The sequence below is a fragment of the Sebastes umbrosus genome, chromosome 14 (genome assembly GCF_015220745.1).
Source record: "Sebastes umbrosus isolate fSebUmb1 chromosome 14, fSebUmb1.pri, whole genome shotgun sequence".
NCBI lineage: Eukaryota > Metazoa > Chordata > Actinopteri > Perciformes > Sebastidae > Sebastes > Sebastes umbrosus.
In genome coordinates, this window is record NC_051282.1 from 6,356,387 (window position 1) to 6,377,683 (window position 21,297).

Sequence of the window (21,297 nt, forward strand, 5' to 3'; positions counted from 1 at the left end):
GAACGAATCTTTTAGGTGCATGATCCATCCCTTATGATCTTCTGCAGATATGTCCAAACATCCAGCATTAACTGAGTCCAAGAGGGACATCAGATTGTAAACTTTCAACTCCATGAGAAAAAGAGCGTGCTTTATTTCTCAGCACCAGAAGTTCCCGCTTACATAGAAGTCATCAAGAAAATTAAACGAGGTGCTCAGTGTTGTAGAACACGTGACAAACTACCAGAAAGTAAAGTAAAAAAGACAAGATTACAAGACATCATTTCCAAAAATAACCGCAACCCCAAAGTTGTTCTTTCAGCTCAAAAAAGTCTCTAAAATCTGATCTTTTCTGTCTCCTTTTGATTTACATAAGGTCATACATGCTTTTATTTTTTCCCACCTGGACTACTGCAGCCCGAATTTTATGTCCCCTTTAAAACTTTCTACTATGAATATTTAATATGTTGCTGGGTTTTGTCAACCCTCTCTGGCTATTTTCTATATTTTTTTAACTATATTTTATCTCCCGGTTAGGGCTGTCAATTGATTAAATATTTAATCGTGATTAATCGCAAGATTGTCCGTAGTTAATCACGATTAATCGCAAATTAATCACATGTTTTATCTGTTCAAAATGTACCTTAAAGGGACTGTTTGTAAGAATCAGAAATGCTTGTTAACAGCTGTGGCCGTTAAGTCAACGAAAGTCAGCGTCGGGCACAAAACCTGCCTGGTGTAACTACATTTAATCGCCTCTGAAGCTCTCTCCAGAGGAGACACTGCAGCCTGCAGAAGTATTAGTTGAAAACACTCCTCATTTACAGATTATGCATTAGAATGGAGCTGCAATAGTACTGCACAAGAAATAGTGTATAGCACTACAGCGCCTGGGAGGTGTTTTGGTGCAGTGTACTTGGATAAAGTGACCAAAATATACAAAATACCACAAAAATAACTTGCTACATTGACTTCTATGTAATGCACAGATAACTGTTTTGGCCTAGGAAGAAGGTTATGTTTTCACAGGCGTTGGTTTGTTGGTTTGTTGGTTTGTTTGTCTGTCTGTCTGTTAGCAGGATTACTCCAAAAGTTCATGATGGATTTGAATTAAATCTTTTGGAGGGGTAGGGTGTAGCACAATGAACGAGCCATTAGATTTTGGTGGCGATCTGGATCATGATCGGGATTCAGGAATTTCTTTAAGGATTACGATCAGCCTGAGCATTAAGACCACAGGGTATAACACATGCGCAGAGTGACCGATGATGCATTGATGACGCATGACCCCTTCTTCTTTCTCCTTCTTTGAGCAGAGAAATACGTGTGTGGATGTGTGGCGAGACTCCGAGGTGCGGGAGCTGCTGGCCGTCCGCGGTGAGATGAGATGTTGCTTACTGCTATAGGTAGAATTGTTTTCAGGCAAGGGGCTGTTAAGCAGTTGTGTATAACAGTTTCTTTTTTTGAATTCTCACTGTGGTAAAAAATGTATTAAAACATAAAGCTGTGATGCTGCAGAGTTATTCAACTTTCAATCACACAGTTGGACTGCTTGCACCAACTTAAGTGTGTACTGGGTAGCTTTGTTATTTAGGTATGTACACGTATCAGGTCGGCATTGGTAGAAACCCAATATTATGGGACTTTATTTGGGACCGGGGCAAAAAAAAATTTGGCATCGGGACATCCCCAATTTAAATGATTATCACGTCTTCATGAAGATGAAGGAAAATAGCGTACTGTCTGTATCTGTATCAGGCTTCCCTGGTTTATAACTTTAGAGGATATTAAACATTAACTTAGCACTTTGAACTGACATCGTATGTTAGTGCCCTGCCCACTCTAAGAGGAGAGGTTGTCTCAGGTGAGTTTGACGTCAGTGGGGATTTTGTCATTTCACTGATGGAAGCAAAGAGGATCTCACCTGGTGAGTAGTCACATCTGAAATATAAATTCAAACAAACAAACGTGTATAATTGTAAGAGAGACAAAGTTCTCGGCTTGAGTAAAAACGGATTGTTTCTAATCCTCATGTGTATGCTGACTATTCAGGACTGGTGATTAGCTGGACCAGAATCAGTGTTTACCAAAAGTAACCACATCAACTGAGCTGGAAAGAATATGCTCTTTCTCGCAATATACTTTCAAAATCCATGATGGGAGACCGTCTATCAGGATAACAGTAACAGCCACCTCAGGTAAGTAATGACATGGAAATGAACTGTTTGAAAAATTGTTTTGAGGTTTTTGGTGAATTCTAAAAAAAAAAGAAAACAAGCCCAATGCTATGAAGTTTGCTACAATGACTTATATATACTGATACTGAGAAATCTATTGATGCCTTCGTTTGTCTACAAATGCTCAGACGACTGTAGAGTCTGAAGTTCAGACTGAAGACAAGTTTTACCACCATTGATAAAACATTAACTTTTTACCACTGTCTCTCACCACTATTACTGCTGCGAATAAGAGTACAAGCTATCATATAACATTTCCTTATGCAGGGAAGATTGTTAAGATCACATGCTTTCAGCACTCAGCTTCAAACTCAATGGTTATACCTAAATATATATTTTTTACTTTATATACAGTGCAATGAAGTCTATAAACCATGTGAGTTTTTTTTTTACATACAATGGTGCTGCAGAATGAGATAATTAGGTTTTTGTCTGAAATGCCTCTGAGAACACAAACATTTTGTTAAATTATATTCTAATTATGAACTCATGGAATATTAAATGTAGAATTTGTCACAAGTCTGTACAGGCCTTGTCTGTTTGACATTTACATTTTACAGTGTAGCTACAGGTTTTGGACCTCGGGTAAATAATGACATGGAAATGAATTGTTTGAAAAATAGTTTTGAGGTTTTTGGTGAAACCCCCCCCAAAAAAACAAACCCAATGCTATGAAGTTTGCTACAATGTGTTATATATACTGATACTGAGAAATCTATTGATGCCATCGTTTGTCTATAAATGCACAGACGACTGTAGAGTCTAAAGTTCAGACTGAAGACAAGTTTTACCACCATTGATAAAACATTAACTTTTTACCACTGTCTCTCACCACTATTACTGCTACGAATAAGAGTACAAGCTATCATATAACACTTTTTTATGCAGGGAAGACTGTTAAGATCACATGCTTTTTAAAGTGCATTCAGCTTCAAACTCAATGGTTATACCCAAATATATTTTTTTGAATTTATATACAGTGCAATGAAGTCTATAAACCATGTGTTTTTGTTTTTTTTACATACAATAGTGCTTCAGAATTAGATAATTAGGTTTTTGTCTGAAATGCCTTTGAGAACACAAACATTTTGTTAAATTATATTCTAATTATGAACTCATGGAAAATTAAATGTAGAATTTGTTACAAGTCTGTACAGGCCTTGTCTGTTTGACATTTACATTTTACATTGTAGCTACAGGTTTGGACCTCAGGTAAATAATGACATGGAAATTAATTGTTTGAAAAATTGTTTTGAGGTTTCTGGTGAATTCTAAAAAAAACAAAAAAAACAAGCCCAATGCTATGAAGATTGCTACAATGACTTATATATACTGATACTGAGAAATTTGCCTTCATTTGTCTATAAATGCACAGATTACTATAAAGTCTGAAGTTCAGACTGAAGGTGAACAAGGAAGTTAATCATTACAACTACCATTGATAAGACATTAACCTTTTACCACTTTCTTTCACCACTTTTACTGCTACGAATAAGAGTACAACCATATACCATACCATATAACAGTTTTTTATGCCGGGAAGATTGTTAAGATTGAATGCTTTTTAAAGCGCACTCAGCTTCAAACTCAATGATTATACCCAAATATATATTTTTTTACTTTATATACAGTGCAATGAAGTCTATAAACCATGTGAGTTTTTTTTACATACCATAGTGCTGCAGAATGAGATAATTAGGTTTTTGTCTGAAATGCCTTTGCGAACGCAAACATTTTGTTAAATTATATTGTAATTAAATGTAGAATTTTTCACAAGTCTGTACAGGCCTTGTCTATTTAACAAAAATAAATATTGTTTACATTTTAGATTGTAGCTACAGGACTTTATCTATCTATATTATTATCCAGATTGCATTGGTGGGCCACATTATTATTTAATTGCTAAAATTCTAGCCATTCTGCCTTTTTGGCTAATAAAAGCTGAAAACAGTTCTCATTAAATCTACATGGATTGTAGGCTGTTGGCTGGATTCTAATTCAGAAAATTAAGTGGAACGTAAGGTTTACTCATGTCCCCTTTCTTTTATGTTAGGATCTGAGGGTTAAAATATATACACAGTATATACTATTTGGCATTTTCATGACAGTTTATTCTCTCAGACACTTTAAAGGACAGACTCCAGATGAAGTAGCCTATAGGTTAGTGAAGAATGACATTTTCTTTTTTCTTTTGAACCCTTTTAACACCAAAACCATCTATTAGCATCCTGAATCTATTAGTGTAAAATCAGATATGGTTGAGGTGGACAAAATACAGCAGACCAATTCTAGCCCCGTTTGTCTGACTCATCACTGAGTGGGAGTCTCGTATGGCTCCATAGAAATGCTCTGGGAAGCATCTCTGTGCTGCTCTTTACTGGAGGTGGGGAAGTTAACCAGGTGAACATTTGTCAAACCAATCACTTAGTCCCTAAAGCCTTTATACTTGTAAGACGTCCAATAACACATAAATCTCATTTTTGTGTGGCTTGTCTGACTCTATTTTTAGCGTGTGGCATCTACTTCACCTCCTTCGAAAAAAAACTTCGACAAGCAAAATAAAGGTCAGATTTATATTTCATTGTGTTTTCAAAGAGTATTTTTTCAGTTTTTAACCAGAGAAAAGACTGCAAGGATGAAGACTATGTGGTTGTTTGGCAAATGTGTGGTCTGGTTTCACGCGCGTGCGTGTGTGTGTGTATAGGGAGGTTTACTGATGTAATATGAGGCAGCAGCAGACGAAGTAAGATAAGTTAACAAACAAGACCATTGAAAATGTTATCCTATCCTCTCTTTAGGTTCCCAAACCCAGCAGTTGGTTTCCAGTTGAATTAGTTTCTGATGTTACCAGCTGAGTGATATCATGACGACTGCAGCAACAGGTGAGTTCACTCAGACTTTATTAGTCCAGATAACACACTGTCTGCATAAAAAATCTGCATCCTCTTTCTTGTTCCTGCACTAAAGAACATTTACTTTCCAGAGCTCCATATTTACATCTGCTGATAAATGTAGTTTTGAATGTATTATTATAAGCATCGTTACTATAGTAATATTCCTGTGGAATTGTTGTTCACTGGAATGGATTACACAACATGAGTCATTTTCAAGAGTTTGCTAACAGTTCATTCACAATATAATATCAGGAAACAGTGAATAACACCCTTTAAAGTGGCAGTAGGCAGTATATTTTTGGCATCATTGGGCAAAAATTCCATAATAAACTTTCAGCATATTGTAATTCAAGTGTTCTGAGCGAAAACTAGACTTCTTCTCCTCCTCATGGCTCTGTTTTCAGGCTTTAGACAATCTAGCCTGTGACTGGAGACTTTGACCAATCACAAGTCATTTCATTGAGAGAGCGTTCCTATTGGATGTGCTCCAGTTATGTGACCGGAATTTGGCGTTCCTTCACCAGATTTTACAATGGTGGCGGCGTCACAAACTTTCTCATTTTACATCTAAACCGTGCACTACAAGATGATTCTGAAAACATGTGAGACGAGAAATAGGCATTTACGTAACATAATATTGATTCATATTTGATCAGCGCTGCCTAGTTTGACCGTTTGGTCGGAGTTTGCGAGTGATTGACAGCCGGCTCTTATAGACAGCAGCTGGACAGCAGACCTCAGATCAGCTCTTACTGCTTGTTTTCCTCCGGTATGTGAAATCTTGCAGATGCTGTTAGGAGCACCAGAGGACACAGAGGCACATGATTTTTTTCAGGTCACCTGTTTCATATACTACTGTCACGATATAGCGACCGTTTTATGAAAATAACTTCTTTTAATCATACTTGCTCCAATCTCGCCTACTTCAGCTTTAATTAAAGATTACATGTGAATGAATCAATGTTCTGTATTCTTACAGCGTTCGATGATCTGCAACCTGTGAAGCGGACCGGCAGCTTCACATTGCTGCCACCTTACAGTAGGTTAAACTGCACTGAGTCAGAATTATTCTTCTGTATATTAACATGTAGATGTGGTAGTGGGTGGTGGGCGTAATTTTATTTATGTGAATATTTGCAAGCTCACTGGTGATTTTGCAAGTTTCAAGATGACAACACAGCTGACACAATCCCACAAGTGCACCTTAATAAAGCATGAACTTCCTCATTGATCATAAAAACTATTTTATTGTATTCATTTTGTTTGAAGTCTTTAGTTGAAGAGCAGGTTTTCTAATTCAGTGTTTTTCTTTTCAGTGTCTGGGCTGAGGGTTGTTCTGCTGGGGAGCAGCTGGTCTGAGAGGAGTTCAGTGGGGAACTTCATACTGGGAGAGACTGTGTTCAATACTGAGAAAGAACCAGACTGCTCTCAGAGAGTCAGTAGACAGTTGAAGGAGAAAGAAATAGTTGTCATCAATACTCCAGATCTGCTGTTTCCTGACATCCCCCTAGAACAACTGACAAAGCCTGTAGAAAACTGTGTGAATCTCTCTGATCCTGGACCTCACGTGTTCCTGCTGGTTCTACAGCCTGAAGACTTCACTGAGGAACACAAACTTAAGCTCTGTAGAGTCCTTCAACTCTTCGGTGATCAATCGTTTGATCGTTCATTGATACTGATATCAACACCCAGAGAGGAGAGTCCAACTTTCATGGACAAACCAGACCAGCCCTTAAAAGACATGATGACAATGTGTAGATACAGATACTTGTACCAGAAGAACCTTGAACCTCCAGAGCTGTTCACACGTTTGGGTCAAACTGCAAAGGAGAACAGTGGAGATCGTGTGAGCAGTGATGTGTTTGAGGATGGGAATGCAGGTTTGATCATGACACTAAAGTCTGGACACGTCAAACCATCTTTGAAGTTGGTTCTGTGTGGGAGGAGAGGAGCAGGGAAGACTTCAGCAGTCAAGGCCATTTTAGGTCAGACAGAGCTTCAGTCAGTCTCCAGCTCATCAGAGTGTGTTAAACATCAGGGAGAGGTGTGTGGACGTCGGGTTTCCCTGGTGGAGCTTCCTGCCTTGTATGGAAAACCTGAGGAGGCAGCGATGGAGGAATCATTCAGGTGTATCTCCCTCTGTGATCCTGAGGGCGTCCATGCCTTCATCCTGGTCCTACCTGTGGGTCCTCTCACTGATGAAGACAAGGGAGAGTTAAAGACCATCCAGAACACATTCAGCTCTCCAGTCAATGACTTCACCATGATTCTGTTCACTGTGGAGACAGATCCTACAGATCCAGATGTTGTTCAGTTTATAAACAAAAATAATGGCATCCAGGAGCTCTGTCAGAGCTGTGGAGGAAGATATCTGGTTCTCAACATCAAGGACAAACAGCAGATTCCAGAGCTGTTGGATGCTGTTGAAAAGATGAGAGGTGAAAGATCTAGATGCTTCACAATGAAGATGTTTACCACAGCTCAGAAGGAGAAGGTTTCAAGGCTTAGAGCTGAACTGCAGGATGTGAAACAGAGAAGTGAGATGGGAGGAGCTGATGAAAATCAGAGCAGAGAGTGTCTCAAGATGGTGCTGATTGGAAAGACTGGTACCGGCAAGAGTTCAACAGCAAACACCATTTTAGGCAAAAAGCATTTCAAACCAGTCACCCCGAAGCCGGCGAACAAGTCTTGTGAGAAAGCAACAGGAGAGATTGATGGACGGCCTGTTGTTGTCGTCAACACCCACAGCTTGTTCAACACGACTGTCTCTAAAATTCAACAGGAGATTAAAAGATGCATGAGCATGTTGTCTCCTGGACCTCATGTGTTCTTACTGGTGCTGCAGATTGGGAACTTTACACCAGAGGAAAAAGACTCCGTGGAACTGATCCAGAAATATTTTGGCAAGAAGTCTGGAGATTTCATCATCATTATATTCACCGGAGCAGATGAACTGGAAGATCAGCCATTTGAGAGTTATATCAAAGATTGCGATGGCTTTGTCAAACAACTCATTAATGACTGTGGAGGAAGATACCAGGTCTTCAATAACAAAGATGACACAAACCGCACTCAAGTCAGAGAGCTGCTGCTCAATGTTGAGGCCATGGTGAAGAAAAATGGCGGCTGCTACGACGCAGAGATGTTTGACGACATAGAGGGAGACACACAGATACAAGTGGAGAGGAGTTTGAAAGAGAAGGAAGAGGACCTCCAGGGAAAACATCAGGAAGATTTGAAAACACTGAGAAGCCAAATCACAGAAGAGGAGAGAAAACTGAGCGCAAAACAGCTGCAGGAGAAAGACGAATGCATCAAAAAGCAGTGTGAGGAGAGAAAGAAAGAACGGGAGGAAGAGGAAAGAAGACGGAAAAAACAAGACGACACTATGCGACAGGAATCGAGAAGAACACTGGAAGCTTTGGAGAAAATAGTTCAATCAGAAAAAGAAAATGCTGCAAAGAAGTTGGAGCAGGTTAGAAAAGAGATAGAGAGAAAGCAAGATGCCTGGGATAAGGAAAGAAAGGACACCTGGGAACGAATACGTCAAGAGGATAAACAGCGTCTGGAAAAGGGGAAAACAAGCTTCAGAAAGCTCCAAGAAGAGTACCACAGCAACAGAATAAGGTTGACATGTTGTGTGGTTGGGCTGCTGTTGTTGGTATTATTTCTATTATGTTATATGTTTCTGCGTTAGGCATACACACACACACTACAGACAGCACAAAGACAAAAGAACACACATAAAGAGTTTTACTACTTGCTAGGCTGATAAAGGGTTTACATTTATGGACTTTACAGATGAATGTCTACATCTTCAGTTCACAATCGTGACTGGAAGTGAAGCTGTAAACCAATTCAAAAACACATCAGGACACAGACACATTAGAAAGAGTTGGTCTAAAATCTAATTTCCAAAGCTTAAGAGCAGTGTTTAGCAAGTTACTTGAAAATGTAATCAATTAATCATTACTTTATTATTGAAAAAGTAAGTTCATTACTTTACTAATTACTCAACAGCAGAAGTAGTTACATAACATGTTATATTGCTTTACGTTACTCAGCCAACTGTAATGTAATTGCTTGATTTTTGGATTTTTGGAAATTGGAATCTCGTACACTACTCACTGAACATGTATTATTTCTATTGAAAATGTAAAGGTTTAGAAAAGTATTTGATGATTCTTGTGATTTCTCCAAATCAGCTGTCCTTTTAAACTACTGAGCTTCTTAAAATGGAAGTGAAGCTTCCAACCAAGTTAAGCTGGTATTGTATTTTTCCCGGATGTAAATATGAGTTTTACAATGTTAAAAAGAAGGACAAAACACTCCATTTCATAAACTGACGCTGAATCGGAGATCAGTAAGTTACTGCAGCGCTGACTAGTGACACTGAAAGAGTCCTCCGACAGGTACTGAGTCCAGCTGCCTGTCCTCTCCCCTCTCTGATCCCCTGTCTCGGTTTCTCCATCTCAGACATTGAGAGACATTATCGGCCTAATGTTAACTGTGTTCTCCTTTAACTAACTACTGCTTTGTACATACTATGATCAAATGTCTCGATGTGTAAATGTGAAGCAATTATTTCAGATATACATTTTTTTTTTTTAAATGTTCACATCCAATTCAAGCATTCAAAAATGAATCAAAGCGTTAGTTCAGCAGAGCTGAATTTGCGATTGTATGGCTGATTGGCATCAGCTGTTTGCAGTATGACTCACAATCATTGGTTTATTCATTGCTCTGAGCCTTGTAAAGTCCAATCATATTCATGCAGGAGTACAGTGCGGATATGATAACCTGATAGTTGTGTTTTTTATGATTTCAGGACTCTGACTGTACCAGCAGAGGGAGACTTTATTATACTAAACACTGTTTGGTAAAACAGTTTCTATTATCTGTTGAGTGCTAGATAGTTTTGTTGGAAGTTGGGTCTGTCACAACCTCCACGCTTTTGGAAGAAATTAATATCAGAAAATTGAAAATGTAAATTGTTAATCTTGGTAAGTGTAATCTAACTTTATTAAAGCATGTCTTTTGTCCAAACATTGTTCAATTGATCATTATTCAGCCATTAAAAACACACAATTCTTGGGTGTTGAGTATTTCACTCAGTGTAAACATCATAGAGCTTCAATGGAACAAGATAACATTCAACATACAATATAAGTTATGTTGGATAAAGAAAATCTGGTAAACTGAACCATTTTGTTTTTGCCTATTTAAAACAACAACAAATACTGTATAATTCAAAAAGATGTTTATTTCAAGTTAGTGCTACTTCAAGTTACTGCAAGTAAGAGCTTAAAGCTGCCAGCACAAGTTCAAAGAAATTCAGATGAGAAACAACAAGCCCCCACCTGCTATCAGGTTCATGTAATCTCCCAAAAAACTGCAGTTTTAGATCATCTCATTACTCATATACACTAACTTTGATGAAGTGAAAACACACTGTGAAAGGGTTAAAGTTGTAAGACGAAAACACGGACAACTCCCAGACCGGAAACCGCCATGGTAGTGACATGTCAATCACAAGGTAGCCACGCCCTAAAGCATCCACTGCTTTATGGTCTATTTGACTCTAAATGGGACCATAATTTACTAAATGAACATCATGCTGTATTGAAGAAGACTTGAAACTAGCGATTGAGACCATAAACTCATGTTTACAATGTTTACTGAGGTAATAAATCAAGTCAGAAGTAAAGGCTCATTTCCTCATAGACTTCTATACAACCAGAGGAGTCGCCCCCTGCTGGCTGTAAGAAAGAATAAAAGTTTACTGACTTCACTTCTCAGAGCCGGACGTTCACCACTGGTTGTCACTCATTACACAATAATCTGAAAAACACTAATATAGAAATACAACAGTGCAAGTCAACCCTGTCTTGCGTGTGTTTGGCCTCACATTATACAATATGTCCTCTCTTACAACACACCTGAGAACGAATCTTTTAGGTGCCTGATCCATCCCTTGTGATCCTCTGCAGATATGTCCAGACATCCAGCATTAACTGAGTCCCAGAGGGACATCAGATTGTAAACTTTCAACTCCATGAGGAAAAGAGCGTGCTTTATTTCTCAGCACCGGAAGTTCCCGCTTACATAGAAGTCATCAAGAAAATAAAACAAGGCGCTCAGTGTTGTAGAACAAGTGACAAACTACCAGAAAGTAAAGTAAAAAAGACAAGATTTTAAGACATCATTTCCAAAAATAACCGCAACCCCAAAGTTGTTCTTTCAGCTCAAAAAAGTCTCTAAAATCTGATCTTTTCTGTCTCCTTTTGATTTACATAAGGTCATACATGCTTTTATTTTTTCCCACCTGGACTACTGCAGCCCGAATTTTATGTCCCCTTTAAAACTTTCTACTATGAATATTTAATGTGTTGCTGGGTTTTGTCAACCCTCTTTGGCTATTTTCTATATTTTTTTAACTATATTTTATCTCCCGGTTAGGGCTGTCAATTGATTAAATATTTAATCGTGATTAATCGCAAGATTGTCCGTAGTTAATCACAATTAATCGCAAATTAATCACATGTTTTATCTGTTCAAAATGTACCTTAAAGGGACTGTTTGTAAGAATCAGAAATGCTTGTTAACAGCGACACCTGTGGCCGTTAAGTCAATGAAAGTCAGCGTCGGGCACAAAACCTGCCTGGTGTAACTACATTTAATCGCCCCTAAAGCTCCCTCCAGAGGAGACACTGCAGCCTGCAGAAGTATTAGTTGAAAACACTCCTCATTTACAGATTATGCATTAGAAGGGAGCTGCAACAGCTGTAACACAAAAAATAGTGTATAACACTGCAGCGCCTGGGAGGTGTTTTGGTGCAGTGTACTTGGATAAAGTGACCAAAATATACAAATTACCACAAAAATAACTTGCTACATTGACTTCTATGTAATGCACAGATAACTGTTTTGGCCTAGGAAGGAGGTTTTGACCAGCGTTGGTTTGTTGGATTGTTTGTTTGTCTGTCTGTCTGTCTGTCTGTTAGCAGGATTACTCCAAAAGTTCATGATGGATTTGAATTAAATCTTTTGGAGGGGCGGAGTGTAGCACAATGAACGAGCCATTAGATTTTGGTGGCGATCTGGATCATGATCGGGATTCAGGAATTGTTTTAAGGATTACGATCAGCCTGAGCATTAAGATCACAGGGTATAACACAGAGTGACTGATGACGCGTTGATGACACATGACCCCTCCTTCTTCCTTCTTCGAGCAGAGAGATACGTGTGTGGATGTGTGGCGAGACTCCGAGGTGCGGGAGCTGCTGGCCGTCCGCGGTGAGATGAGATGTTGCTTACTGCTATTGGTAGAATTGTTTTCAGGCAAGGGGCTGTTAAACAGTTGTGTACAACAGTTTCTTTTTTGAATTCTCACTGTGGTAAAAAATTTATTAAAACATAAAGCTGTGATGCTGCAGAGTTATTCAACTTTCAATCACACAGTTGGACTGGTTGCACCAACTTAAGTGTGTACTGGGTAGCTGTGTTATTTAGGTATGTATAAGTATCAGGTCGACATTGGTAGAAACCCAATATTATGGGACTTTATTTGGGACCAGGGCCCCAAAACTTTGGGGTCGGGACATCCCTGATTTAAATGATTATCATGTCTTGTTGACAGATTTAATACCTCCAGAAGACCATATAGACGTATGATAGAAGTTTGCAACATGAAGGTGAAGGAGAATAGCCTACTGTCTTAATCTGTATCAGACTTCCCTGGTTTATAACTTAAGAGGATGTTAAACATTAACTTAGCTCTTTGAACTGATATGGTGTGTTTGCAGTGCCCTGCCCACTCTAAGAGGAGAGGTTGTCTCAGGTGAGTTCGACGTCAGTGCAGAGTTTATAATTTCACTGACAGAAGCAAAGAGGATCTCACCTGGTGAGTAGTCACATCTGAAATATAAATTCAATCAAATAAACATGTATAATTGTAAGAGAGACAAAGTTCTCGGCTTGAGTAAAAACGGATTGTTTCTAATCCTTATGTGTATGCTGACTATTCAGGACTGGTGATTAGCTGGACCAGAATCAGTGTTTACCAAAAGTAACCACATCGACTGAGCTGAAAAGAATATGCTCTTTCTCGCAATATACTTTCAAAATCCATGATGGGAGACCATCAATCACGACAACAGTAATAGCCACCTCAGGTAAGTAATGACACGGAAATGAACTGTTTGAAAGATTGTTTTGAGGTTTTTGGTGAATTCTTAAAAAAAAAAGAAAACAAGCCCAATACTATGAAGTTTGCTACAATGACTTATATATACTGATACTGAGAAATCTACTGATGCCTTCGTTTGTCTATAAATGATCAGACGACTGTAGAGTCTGAAGTTCAGACTGAAGACAAGTTTTACCACCATTGATAAAACATTAACTTTTTACCACTGTCTCTCACCACTATTACTGCTGCGAATAAGAGTACAAGCTATCATATAACACTTTTTTATGCAGGGAAGACTGTTAAGATCACATGCTTTTTAAAGTGCATTCAGCTTCAAACTCAATGGTTATACCCAAATATATATTTTTTTACTTTATATACAGTGTAATGAAGTCTATAAACCATGTGAGTTTTTTTTTTACATACAATAGTGCTGCAGAATTAGGTAATTAGGCTTTTGTCTGAAATGCCTTTGAGAACACAAACATTTTGTTAAATTATATTCTAATTATGAACTCATGGAAAATTAAATGTAGAATTTGTCACAAGTCTGTACAGGCCTTGTCTGTTTGACAAAAATAAATCTTGTTTACATTTTACATTGTAGCTACAGGTTTTGGACCTCAGGTAAATAATGACATGGAAATTAATTGTTTGAAAAATAGTTTTGAGGTTTTTGGTGAATTCTAAAAAAAAATAAAAAAACAAGCCCAATGCTATGAAGATTGCTACAATGACTAATACGTATATACTGATACTGAGAAATGTGCCTTCATTTGTCTATAAATGCATAAATGACTGTAAAATCTGAAGTTCAGACTGAAGGTGAACAAGGAAGCTAATCATTACAACTACAAGTTTTATCACCATTGATAAAACATTAACTTTTTACCACTATCTTTCACCACTTTTACTGCTACAAATCAGAGTACAACCAAATACCATTCCATATAACACTTTTTTATGCAGGGAAGATTGTTAAGATCAAATGCTTTTTAAAGTGCACTCGGCTTCAAACACAATGATTATACCCAAATATATATATTTTTACTTTATATACAGTGCAATGAAGTCTATAAACCATGTGAGTTTTTTTACAAACCATAGTGCTGCAGAATTAGATAATTAGGTTTTTGTCTGAAATGCCTTTGCGAACAAAAACATTTTGTTAAACTATATTGTAATTAAATGTAGAATTTTTCACAAGTCTGTACAGGCCTTAGTTGACAAAAATAAATCTTGTTTACATTTTAGATTGTAGCTACAGGACTTTATCTATCTATATTATTATCCAGATTGCATTGGTGGGCCACATTATTATTTAACTGCTAAAATTATAGCCATTCTGCCTTTTTGGCTAATAGAAGCTGAAAACAGTTCTCATTAAATCTACATGGATTGTAGGCTGTTGGCTGGATTCTAATTCAGAAATTGAAGTGGAACGTAAGGTTTACTCATGTCCACTTTCTTTTATGTTAGGATCTGAGGGTTAAAATATATATACAGTATATATATGGCATTTTCATGACAGTTTATCCTCTCAGACACTTGAAAGGAAAGACTCCAGATGAAGTACCCTATAGGTTACATTTTTTGTTAACTGAGGAATGACAGTTTCTATTTTCTTTTGAACCCTTTTAACACCAAAATCATCTATTAGCATCTTAAATCTATTAATATAAAATCAGATATGGTTGAGGTGGACAAAATACAGCAGACCACAGTTAAGAAAGGATCGCCAATACCAATTCTAGCCCCGTTTGTCTGTCTCATCACTGAATGGGAGTCCCGTATAGCTCCATAGAAATGCGTGCGTGTGTGTGTGTGTGTGTGTGTGTGTGCTTACAGAGGTAGGTATGTGTGGACTAATGAATGTATGTGAACACTTACATAAAGCAGAATTTGTGGTGCTCGAGTCGAGTGAGGAATAACAATGGCCTGCATCACACCCGATAAGCACATTTTTCCCTCCCTGTACACGCACACACAGACACGCGCGCGCGTGCGTGTGTGTGTGTGTATAGGGAGGTTTACTGATGTAATATGAGGCAGCAGCAGATGAGGTAAGATAAGTTAACAAACAAGACCATTGAAAATGTTATCCTATCCTCTCTTTAGGTTCCCAAACCCAGCAGTTGGTTTCCAGTTAAATTAGTTTCTGATGTTACCATCTGAGTGATATCATGGCGACTGCAGCAACAGGTGAGTTCAGTCAGACTTTATTAGTCCGGATAACACACTGTCTGCTCTCAGCATCTGCATAAAAAATCTGCATCATCTTTCTTATTCCTGCACTAAAAGTCATTTGATTTCCAGAGCTCCATATCCACATCTGCTGATAAATATAGTGTGGAATATATTATTATAAGCATCGTTACTATAGTAATATTACTGTGGAATTGTTGTTCACTGGGATGGATTACACAACATGAGTCATTTTCAAGAGTTTGCTAACAGTTCATTCGCAATATAATATCAGGAAACAGTGAATAACACCCTTTAAAGTGGCAGTAGGCAGTATATTTTTGGCATCATTGGGCAAAAATTCCATAAAAACCTTTCAGCATATTGTAATTCAAGTGTTCTGAGAGAAAACTAGACTTCTGCTCCTCCTCATGGCTCTGTTTTCAGGCTTTAGAAAATCTAGACCGTGACTGGAGACTTTGACCAATCACAGGTCATTTCAGAGAGAGAGCGTTCCTATTGGCTGTGCTCCAGTTATGTGACCGGAACTTGGCAATCCTTCATCAGATTTTACAATTTCACAAACTTTCTCATTTTACAGCTAAACAGTACACTACAAGATGATTCTGAAAACATTTGAGGCGAGAAATAGGCATTACAGTAACATAATATTGATTCATATTTGATCAGTGTTGCCTACTTTGACCGTTTGGTCGGAGTTTGCGAGTGATTGACAGCCGGCTCTCATAGACAGCAGCTGAAAAGCAGACCACAGATCAGCTCTTACTGCTTGTTTTCCTCCAGTATGTGAAAACTTGCAGATGCCGTTAGGAGCACCGGAGGACACAGAGGCACATGATTTTTTTTCAGGTTACCTGTTTCATGTACTACTGTCACGATATAGCGACCGTTTTATAAAAATAACTTTTTTAATCATACTTGCTCCAATCTCACCTACTTCAGCTTTAATTAAAGATTACGTGTGAATGAATCAATGCTCTGTATTCTTACAGCGTCGGATGATCTGCAACCTGTGAGGCGGACCAGCAGCTTCCCATGGCTGCCACCTCACAGTAGGTTAAACTGCACTGAGTCAGAATTATCCTTCTGTATATTAACATATAGAATGGTGAACAGTGGTTGTGGGTGGTGGGTGCAATTTTATTTATGTGAATATTTGAAAGCTCACTGGTGATTTTGCAAGTTTCAAGATGATAACACAGCTGACACAATCCACATTCAAGTGCACCTTAATAAAGCAGGGACTTCCTCATTGGTCATAAAAACTATTTTATTGTATTCACTTTGTTTGAAGTCTTTAGTTGAAGAGCAGGTTTTCTAATTCAGTGTTTTTCTTTTCAGTGTCTGGGCTGGCGGTTGTTCTGCTGGGGAACAGCTGGTCTGAGAGGAGTTCAGTGGTGAAGTTAATACTGGGAGGGGCTTTGTTCGAGACTGAGAAAGAACTAGACATCTGTCTGGGAGTCAGTAGACAGTTGAAGGACAAAGAAATATGTCTCATCAACACTCCAGATCTGCTGCTTCCTGGCATCCCCCTAGAACAACTGACAGAAGATGTAGAAAGCTGTCTGGGTCTCTGTGATTCTGCACCTCATGTGTTCCTGCTGGTTCTACAGCCTGAAGACTTCACTGAGGAACAGAAACTGAAGCTCTGCAAGGTCCTTCAACTCTTCGGTGATCAATCATTTGATCGTTCATTGATACTGATATCAACACCCAGAGAGGAGAGTCCAGGTTTCATGGGCAAACCAGAACAGCCCTTAAAAGACATGATGACAATGTGTAGATACAGATACTTGTACCAGAAGAACCTTGAACTTCCAGAGCTGTTAACACGTTTGGGTCAAACTGCAAAGGAGAACAATGGAGATCGTGTGAGCTGTGATGTGTTTGAGGACGGGGATGCAGGTTTGATCATGATACCAAAGTCTGGACACGTCAAACCAGCTTTAAAGCTGGTTCTGTGTGGGAGGAGAGGAGCAGGGAAGACTTCAGCAGCCAAGGCCATTTTAGGTCAGACAGAGCTTCATTCAGTCTCCAGCTCATCAGAGTGTGTTAAACATCAGGGAGAGGTGTGTGGACGTCGGGTTTCCCTGGTGGAGCTTCCTGCCTTGTATGGAAAACCTGAGGAGGAAGTGATGGAGGAATCATTCAAGTGTATCTCCCTCTGTGATCCTGATGCCTTCATCCTGGTCCTACCTGTGGGTCCTCTCACTGATGAAGACAAGGGAGAGTTAAAGACCATCCAGAACACATTCAGCTCTCCAGTCAATGACTTCACCATGATTCTGTTCACTGTGGAGTCAGATCCTACAGATCCAGATGTCGTTAAGTTAATAAAGAAAAATAATGGCATCCAGGAGCTCTGTCAGAGCTGCGGAGGAAGATATCTGGTTCTCAACATCAAGGACAAACAGCAGATCCCAAAGCTGTTGGATGCTGTTGAAGAGATGAGAGGTGAAAGATCCAGATGCTTCACAATGAAGATGTTTACCGAGGCTCAGATGGAGAAGGTTTCAAGGCTTAGAGCTGAACTGCAGGATGTGAAACACAGCAGAGAGTGTCTCAAGATGGTGCTGATTGGAAAGACTGGTACCGGCAAGAGTTCAACAGCAAACACCATTTTAGGCAAAAAGTATTTCAAACCCAGAATCACCCCAAAACCACCGAACAAGTCTTGTGAGAAAGCAACAGGAGAGATTGATGGACGGCCTGTTGTCGTCGTCAACACCCCCGGCTTGTTCGATACGACTGTCTCTGAAATTCAACAGGAGATTAAAAGATGCATGAGCATGTTGTCTCCTGGACCTCATGTGTTCTTACTGGTGCTGCAGATTGGGAACTTTACACCAGAGGAAAAAGACTCCGTGGAACTGATCCAGAAATATTTTGGCAAGAAGTCTGGAGATTTCATCATCATTATATTCACCAGAGCAGATGAACTGGAAGATCAGTCATTTGAGAGTTATACCGAAGATTGCGATGGCTTTGTCAAACAACTCATAAATGACTGTGGAGGAAGATACCAGCTCTTCAATAACAAAGATGACACAAACCGCACACAAGTCAGAGAGCTGCTGGGCAATGTTGAGGCCATGGTGAAGAAAAATGGCGGCTGCTACGACGCAGAGATGTTTGACGACAGAGAGGGAGACACACAGATACAAGTGGAGAGGATTTTGAAAGAGAAGGAGGACCTCCAGATAAAACATCAGGAAGATTTGAAAACACAGAAAAGCAAAATCACAGAGGAGGAGAGAAAACTGAGAGCAAAACAGCTGCAGGAGAAAGACGAATGCATCAAAAAGGAACGTGAGGAGAGAAAGAAAGAACGGGAGGAAGAGGAAAAAAGGCGTAAAAAACAAGAGGACACTATGAGACAGGAATGGAGAAGAAAACTGGAAGCTTCGGAGAAAATAGTTCAATCAGAAAGAGAGCAAAGAGAAAATGCTGCAAAGAAGCTGGAGCAGGTTAGAAAAGAGATGAAGAGAGATCGAGACGCCTGGGATAAGGAAAGGAAGGACACCTGGGAACGAATGCGTCAAGAGGATAAACAGAGTCTGGAAGTGGAGAAAACAAGCTTCAGAAAGCTCCAAGAAGAGTACCACAGCAAGAGAAAAAAGTGGACATATTGTATGGTTGGGCTGATGTTGTTTGTAGTATTTCTATTATGTTATATATTTCTGAGTTAGGCATACACACACACTACAGACAGTACAAAGACAAAAGAACACACATGAAGAGTTTTACTACTTGCTAGGCTGATAAAGGGTTTACATTTATGGACTTTACAGATGAATGTCTACATCTTCATAGTTCATTACTTTACTAATTACTCAACAGCAGAAGTAGTTACATTACATGTTATATTACTTTACGTTGCTCAGCCAACTGTAATGTAATTGCTCGATTTTAAATTGTAAATCTTATATACTACTCACTGAACATGTATTATTTCTATTGAAAAGGTAAAGGTGAGATTTGATGATTCTTGTGATTTCTCCAAATCAGATGTGCTTTTAAACCACTGAGCTTCTTAAAATGGAAGTGAAGCTTTCAACCAAGTTAAACTGGTATTGTATTGTCCCCGATGTAAATATGAGTTTTACAATGTTAAAAACAAAACACTCCATTTCATAAACTGACGCTTAATCGGAGATCAGTAAGTGACTGCAGCGCTGGCTAGTTGCACTGAAAGAGTCCTCTGACAGGTACTGAGTCCAGCTGCCTGTCCTCTCCCCTCTCTGAACACCTGTCTCTGTCTCCCCATCTCCTGTCCTCTTTCCTCTTTGGTTACCTGTCTCTGTTTCTCCATCTCAGACATTGAGAGACATTATCGGCCTAATGTTAACTGTGTTCCCCTTTAACTAACTACTGCTTTGTACATACTATGATCAAATGTCTTGATGTGTAAATGTGAAGCATTATTTCAGATATACATTTTTTTTTTTTTAAATGTTCACATCCAATTCAAGCATTCAAAAATGAATCATAGCATTAGTTCAGGCAGAGTTGAATTTGCAACAATATGGCTGATTGGCATCAGCTGTTTGCAGTATGCCTCACAATCATTGGTTCATTCATTGCTCTGAGCCTTGTAAAGTCCAATCATATTCATGCAGGAACACAGTGCAGATATGATAACCTGATAGTTGTGTTTTTTATGATTTCAGGACTCTGACTGTACCAGCAGAGGGAGACTTTATTACACTAAACACTGTTTGGTAAAACAGTTTCTATTAACTGTTTAGTGTAGTGATAGTTTTGTTGGAAGTTGGGTCTGTCGCAACCTCCAAGCTTTTGGAAGAGATTATTATAAGAAAATTGAAAATGTAAATTGTTAATCTTGGTAAGTGTAATCTAACTTTATTAAAGCATGTCATTTGTCCAAACATTGTTCAATTGATCATTATTCAGCCATTAAAAACACACAAGTCTTGGGTGTTGAGTATTTCACTTAGTGTAAACATCATAGAGCTTCAATGGAACAAGATAACACACAACATACAATATAAGTTATGTTCAGACAGTGTGGATAAAGAAAATCTGGTAAACTCAACCATTTTTTTTTGCCTATTTAAAACAACAACAAACACTGTATAATTCAAAAAAAATGTTTATTTTAAGTTACTACTACTTCAAGTTACTGCAAGTAAGAGCTTAAAGCTGCAGTTTTAGGTCATCTCATTACTTTATACATACTTCTGGTTAATAAATCACTTTATTTGTTCAGTATACCCGTGTGTCTCCCATTTTTTTCACAGTTCTAGAGCCAGACTGTGACAACATGCTAGCCTAAGCATTTATCTCAAAGCACCATTGTGCCTGAGTACAGCCTCACAGTGACACTAGCATGGCTGTAGACTCTTAAGCTGTTTTCTCATATGAACTCCCTTTCAAGGAGTTTCTCTTTCACACATGTAGCATAAAACAGGAGATTCTCACCTACTGGAAATACTTTACTCCGTTTGGTTTAGGCGAGGGATGGCGCCAGGGTACAGCAGGAGGCAGGCCATGAGTCTCATGCTGTACCTTGAATTCGTCTGTTTTGGCGTCGGCCTTTACTGACAGAAGTTCCTGAATCTTGTCGTCTCTCCAGTGAGGCATTTTCGTTGATGTTTTCATGTAAATGAGTGTTCTTCTTCACCCTCAGATGTTTGTTTTCTTCCGGTTTTGTGCCAGTTACATGATAAAAACGTCATCAACACATCCACTCGTTCGCCGTGGATTCTCCGGACAATAGAGTGCTGCAGGGATGACGTATTTTTGTAGGCCAAACAGGAAGTTATCATCT

General features: G+C 38.8%; 2 protein-coding genes across 4 annotated transcripts; both read left to right on the top strand.

Annotated features, from left to right (window-relative positions):
• Nucleotides 1-1,131: 1,131 nt before the first annotated feature.
• LOC119502333 (GTPase IMAP family member 8-like) lies at nt 1,132-20,250 on the top strand. 3 transcript variants are annotated; one of them, XM_037793238.1, is made up of 7 exons: nt 1,132-1,356; nt 1,809-1,906; nt 2,032-2,177; nt 4,726-4,780; nt 15,420-15,503; nt 16,499-16,558; nt 16,848-20,250. In XM_037793238.1, the coding sequence occupies exons 5-7, from the start codon at nt 15,485-15,487 to the stop codon at nt 19,193-19,195; spliced, it is 2,427 nt and encodes an 808-aa protein (XP_037649166.1). In that variant the 5' UTR covers nt 1,132-1,356; nt 1,809-1,906; nt 2,032-2,177; nt 4,726-4,780; nt 15,420-15,484; the 3' UTR covers nt 19,196-20,250. The 3 variants fall into 3 exon arrangements, with proteins under 3 accessions (XP_037649166.1, XP_037649168.1, XP_037649169.1); XM_037793240.1 differs by lacking the exon at nt 4,726-4,780; XM_037793241.1 differs by lacking the exons at nt 1,132-1,356; nt 1,809-1,906; nt 2,032-2,177; nt 4,726-4,780 and adding exons at nt 12,363-13,013; nt 13,139-13,284.
• Nucleotides 6,093-10,156, top strand: LOC119502334 (GTPase IMAP family member 8-like). Its single transcript, XM_037793242.1, has 2 exons — nt 6,093-6,149; nt 6,427-10,156. Coding segments are annotated over exons 1-2 (2,382 nt in total). The 5' UTR covers nt 6,093-6,148; the 3' UTR covers nt 8,808-10,156.
• Nucleotides 20,251-21,297: the final 1,047 nt, after the last annotated feature.